The sequence below is a fragment of the Aplysia californica genome, unplaced genomic scaffold (genome assembly GCF_000002075.1).
Source record: "Aplysia californica isolate F4 #8 unplaced genomic scaffold, AplCal3.0 scaffold00578, whole genome shotgun sequence".
NCBI lineage: Eukaryota > Metazoa > Mollusca > Gastropoda > Aplysiida > Aplysiidae > Aplysia > Aplysia californica.
Window position 1 is genome coordinate 243,978 of NW_004797848.1, and position 5,888 is coordinate 249,865.

The following is a 5,888-nucleotide window of genomic DNA, read 5'->3' on the forward strand; positions in this document are numbered from 1 at the left end:
TCTCTCTCTCTCTCTCTCACCCTTCCTGGATGTCTCAACCCCCCCCTCCCTGTCTGTCTCCAGATCAATCAAAAAACGCCTACGATGAGATAGATGTAGAACCAGTCACAGCACCCGACGGACAACTGCAAACAACTGTCACCTTCTCAAGGTCAGCACAAGAAAATCAAGGCCATACTACAGATTCCAGTTCGCCATATTTGTTTCCAGACCTGGTTCCGCCGAGCACTCCTCGAGGTACGTGTGATCTATGTAGAATGTTCTAGAACCAAAACGACATACAATGCATTATCAATATACACTTTTGATAGCCCAGATCTTTTTTAGCTCTCAAAATTTTAACAAAGGCAGCATTCAATATTCTTAGGAGCAATACGGAGCTGGATCTTCATGATTTGGAGCTTAACAATTTATAAAATTGCAGGTTCCGATTAATATGACTCTTTTAGTATACTCCCGAATTTAACCGTCGTCGCTTTCCAATTCCATTTTAAATAATATGAGCGTCCACTGTACAGTACAAGTCCAAATCTGTGCAGAGAAATGTCTAAATGCAAGCCAAATGTATGTCAGCCAAGGAGTGTTCTTTGTTTTGTTTTTGCTTTTGGCTTGTTTGGGTTTGTTTTTGTTGTTGTGTTGTTTGTTTGTTTGTTGTTTGCTTGTTTGTTTGTTATTGGAGGGTGGTTACTGATCCTTGACCAACACACGGTAACCCGTGTTAAAAAATCAGCAGTGTTGAGCAGCAGTGGTGTTTGGATTTTTAAAGTAAATATTATGTGAAACATCATGATGGAATCAGGCGCTCGTCAAAATAATGAAATCAATGAAATTGGCATTTTTTGTCGGATAGGCATTTTTTTTCAAATTTTCGTTTCTGGCCCAACACCTGTTATGTTCATTTAAAAACTCATTTTTTTGTGTGGATTTTACTGAAAAAAATTAATTAAAAGCACAAAAAATGTAAATTTTCAGTTTACAAGGACTTTCAGGCTATGTAAATTACCAAATTTTGGCGGCCATTTTCTGACTAATTTTACCTCTGAAACCAGGCGAGCCTGACCTTCAATCGCAAATATCTTGACTTCTATTTAACATAGAAGGATATTTTATCACCAAAAGCAAGGCAAAGGAACAGGCTGTAAGATTGTACCAATAACGCCACATGCTCAAAAATGGACGAGAGGCCGATTCCACCACGTCGTGACACATGACGAAATGGAGGTCGCAATAGAATTGAAACTTGTACAACTCCAAGGAAACTTTGAAAATACATTAAAATTCAACATGAGAAGCGATCTAGTCCAAACAAAGACACGTGAAAGTTCTTTGTCTAGCGTAGTGTTGTATTTTTATGTCACTAGAGGAGGTGGTTATGTTTATATTTGACGAAATAGATAGATAACGAAAGAAAGCACGATAGTCACAACTATAATAGGAGAAAACAAATAATTAGACTGTACTTTTCTGCAGTGAAAACTGGCTCATTCAAAGCAGATTTCTTTTCCTAATATAGTTGAGCTTTTGCTACATGTCATTTTGTAATGAATATTTTTTTTAACACAAGACGTTTTTAGAGCATACCTCCCCTTTCCAGGATTTAGAGGCATGTATCAGGACAAAATCCTCTGAAGCTAAATGTGATGCTCAGTGGTGAAATCTTGCGCTCGTCAAAATAACGAAACATAAGAAATCGGGTTTTTTCCGCACGTGGGGCAATTTTGATAATTTGTTTGTTTGTTTGTTTGTTTGTTTGTTTGTTTGTTTGTTTGTTTGTTTGTTTGTTTGTTTGTTTGTTTGTTTGTTTGTTTGTTGTTGTTATTTGGCTTAACACCTTTTATGTCCATAAAAAAATCTGTACAGATTTTACTGAAAAACATTTATCAAAGGCACACAAAATGTAAATACTTTGCTGTTCCCAAGGATTCTTAAGCTTTGGAATTCACCATAATTTGGCGGCCATTTTCTCGCAAATTTTATCTCGCAAAGCAGGCGAACCCCGCCTTCTTCGGTTGAAAAGATTCCGGCTGTTATTCAAGGTAAATGGGTATTTTTTCATTTGCAGGCAATACAAACAAACGAGTTTTTAGACGATGCCAATAACCCCACATGCCGAAAAATTGGCGAATGCCTGATTCCACCGGCACGTGACACAAAGAATTAATTCTGTACCTTGATATTTTTCAATTGGAGTAGAGCTGCTCCTTCAAGGTGGAATTCCTCCCCCCCCCCCAGCCCCAATTGCATTTAAGACAGGCACCTACTTTGCTAACATTTAAATCTGGTTTAAAAGTACATTTATTTGAATCCCACAACACTTGTAGGGTGACTCTGCTTCCAACGGCAAACAGAATAAAAAAAATATTGCCTCAGTGACTATTTTTGTGAGTTAATTGTTTCTTTCAGATTATGGGTATATAATATATATTTGAAAGGACTGCTTACATTATTATGTTTATGTTGGCCAGTATTCATGAAAGGTTGATTCAAATCCTATATTATTGCTGAGTGCCCAGAAAGCCACAAAGGAGTGGGCGCTATAATGAAGTGATTACTATTATCTCATTATTATTATCATCACCAATTTTGTTATATTTGTTATTTGCAGGGGTAGTTTGTTAAATTTTTGTCAGCTGGACTGTTGAAAAGAGATTTATTGCAGACGAGGATTTTCATTCTGTTTTAAGTAAATCCAAACAAACAAGTATCTTCTTTTAAAAGCACCTTGCACATTTGAAGGCGCTCAAATAGAGAAGTGGGATTCACTGTTGTTTTGTCGCGACAGAGCCTCATTCCTTCACGTTTGTTATCGCCTCTGCTCGTAAACTTTAAATCGTCTCCCGTCAAGCCATCACGTCGCGGAACTTCGAAGGTACGAGGACAAACTGAACACTGAACACGGTGCGCTTAGGCTTAGCGATGATGTCAATCCCAGAGACAAATCCATCGACTGCCCTCCGAGCGAAAAGTGCATACCTTATTGCCAAAGTGGCCCCTTTGTAACTTACAAAATTAAGAATGAAACTATCTTGACCAGCACAAACACTTGTATTATTTTATCAGCAAAACATATATTTATCATTCAGCCTTTCTCTAACTACTGTCAGAACTTTTATTGTCAGCATGGCAATAATCTTTTTCGTTTATTGTCTTTTTAACCACCTATAGTCCCCACTAATAATTTACCTGGTCCATAGGAGTCTGGCCGGTGAAAGGAGGAATCGTCTAATGAAGACATATAAGGAGAATTTTAACGGGGAGCGATAGGCACTCGGCTGTCAGAGTCTGGGCCGAAAACAATAGGTCTACTCCCTCCCTTCCCTCCCCTTTTCCACCGTCACCCCAGCTAGACATTAAGTTCTATAATTAGCATTTGACACACTTCCTCACTTTGTTGACAACACAGTGTTCTGTTATGAGAACTGAGAAGTGCGACGAAGAACATGTGATGATATAATGATTGGAAACTGTTGTGTGCTAACTTTGTCCAGCTTTTTATAGTATCTGATTGTAGATTTGATATGCTTGGGACAGCGTCACTGGTACAGTATCAATTGACTTTTTATCATCATACAGGACCGTTCTTATTACATATATTAACGGGTCCAGTGCAAGTCGATATTTTGTGTGGGGGTGTAGAAAGTACGAGTAAAGTACTGGAGGCCAGGACCAGCCTAGCCGTGTTTCTTTTTCTGTGCCGATCAAGTCAGTTTCTATAAATTTCAGTGACTTCCATGGTACGTTATTCTTAATATTGTTTCTTGACACTGATGCATGTTTCAGCTTTTTCACATTATATTACAAAGTTTACAGTGGAGTGTGTGTGTGAGTGTGTGTGAGTGGGATAGGGGGTGGGGATGGCGAAAGTAGGGGCATAAAATAAGGGGAGAGAGAGAGAGAGAGAGAGAGAGAGAGAGAGAGTGTGTGTGTGTGTGTGTGTGTGTGTGTGAGTGTGTGTGTGTGTGTGTGTGTGTGTTTGTGTGTGTGTGTGTGTGTGTGTGTGTGTGTGTGTGTTGTGAAGGAAGGGGGTGGGGAGGGAGAAATAGTCGACGTGAATGACGGCAGGTCAGTTCTATAAACCACGAGCCGCCACTGGTTATCTAAGCCCTAGCTATAACCAAATCTCGTGTCTGTTTTCTTGTACGGTTGGAACGACGTTCTGTCTGTCTATCTGTCTTCTGTCTATCTTCTGTCTGTCTGTCTGTCTCTTTTTGACTGTATTCTCTATCTGTCTGTCTGTCTGTCTGTCTGTCTGTCTGTTTGTCTGTCTGTCTGTCTGTCTGTCTGTCTGTCTGTCTGTCTGTCTGTCTCTCTCTCTCTCTCTCTCTCTCTCTCTCTCTCTCTCACACACACACACACACACACACACACACACACACACGTACTCTCTCTCTCTCTCTCTCTCTCTCTCTCTCTCTCTCTCTCTCGCTATTGTATCTATCTGATTGTCTGTCTGTCTCGCTCTTTCTTTCTCTCTCTCTCTCTCTCTCTCTCTCTCTCTCTCTCTCTCTCTCTCTCTCTCTCTCTCTCACCTAGATACTGCACACAAGCACTATAAACTATTCGTATTAATAGTGTAAATCATGTCTGATATTTCCTGTGATATCTCTCTAGCTCCTTCACATGTTCAAGAAAATCCTTACCTTGAGATCGACGAAGAACGTATGGCTGCGTATTTGTTTGAACAGCCACCAAGTCATCCAAGGACTCCAGCAGCGAACAACCTGTACAGGTTAGGAAACAGACGCCATTTATATAAGTTTTGTTCTTTGTAGATTGTAAATCACGCTTCTGGTTAACGCATTCGTCTGTAGCAAGCCGGCATGTCTTGACTTTTGTATAGTACTTAACTTCTTTTTTACTATGGTTTGTACTTAATAATAATATATAGCAATTGTTTAACGCAAATCCATGCCCAACAGCAAGCTCTGTGCGCTTTACAATCTATACTGTTACCCCAGCAGACAGGAGAGCATTCTGAAACAACTTCAACTTTCAGGGAACCATACAGTGCAAGCTGCCATTTATGGATGCTAAAACACTAACATACTGACAAGATCTTTCGCTAGCTTTGGCCGGGTACCCATTCCCACTTTGGTGAAGTGAGGAAAATGCGTGAAACGTGCCTTCCCCAATGCTCGAACCCCCGAACCCTGTAAGCTGACGATTGATTTCGAGTCCTGTTGCCCAACCACTAGATCACCGACACAATACTTGGACTGACCCCTCCACTTAGGAGTTTCAGTAAAAGTCACAGTGTAGGGTCAAATGTTAAGGTACATTCATATAGGGTATAATTTGGTGCGAAAAAATGCCCAAACTTATGTGAACACAAAAACATGGCTATAAAAAATAACAAACTCAACCACTTCACCTGAAACCCAGACAAAATTTTGGCAAGTGTGCCATGTGGGTTTGTGGAGTAGGGGCAGGTAGAAGACCCACGGCACACTGGCTCTAAAGATTAGTGGGGAGGGGTGATAGACACACTGTGCACTGGCTCTAAAGATTAGGGGGGAGGGGTGATAGACATACTGTGCACTGGCTCTAAAGATTAGGTGGGAGGGGTGATAGACACACTGTGCACTGGCTCTAAGGATTAGGGGGGAGGGGTGATAGACACACTGTGCACTGGCTCTAAAGATTAGTGGGGAGGGGTGATAGACACACTGTGCACTGGCTCTAAAGATTAGGGGGGAGGGGTGATAGACATACTGTGCACTGGCTCTAAAGATTAGGTGGGAGGGGTGATAGACACACTGTGCACTGGCTCTAAGGATTAGGGGGGAGGGGTGATAGACACACTGTGCACTGGCTCTAAAGATTAGTGGGGAGGGGTGATAGACACACTGTGCACTGGCTCTAAAGATTAGGGGGGAGGGGTGATAGAC

At 41.0% G+C, this 5,888-nt stretch overlaps 1 protein-coding gene across 1 annotated transcript in view; it reads left to right on the forward strand.

The window, feature by feature from the left end:
- LOC101849877 overlaps positions 1-5,888 on the forward strand; it is a gene marked incomplete in the record, with an annotated part of 50,180 nt that overhangs the window by 37,550 nt on the left and 6,742 nt on the right. The window contains 2 exon segments of the mRNA XM_005107137.2: positions 64-237; positions 4,612-4,729. Of these exon segments, the coding sequence (XP_005107194.2) occupies positions 64-237; positions 4,612-4,729 (292 nt within the window).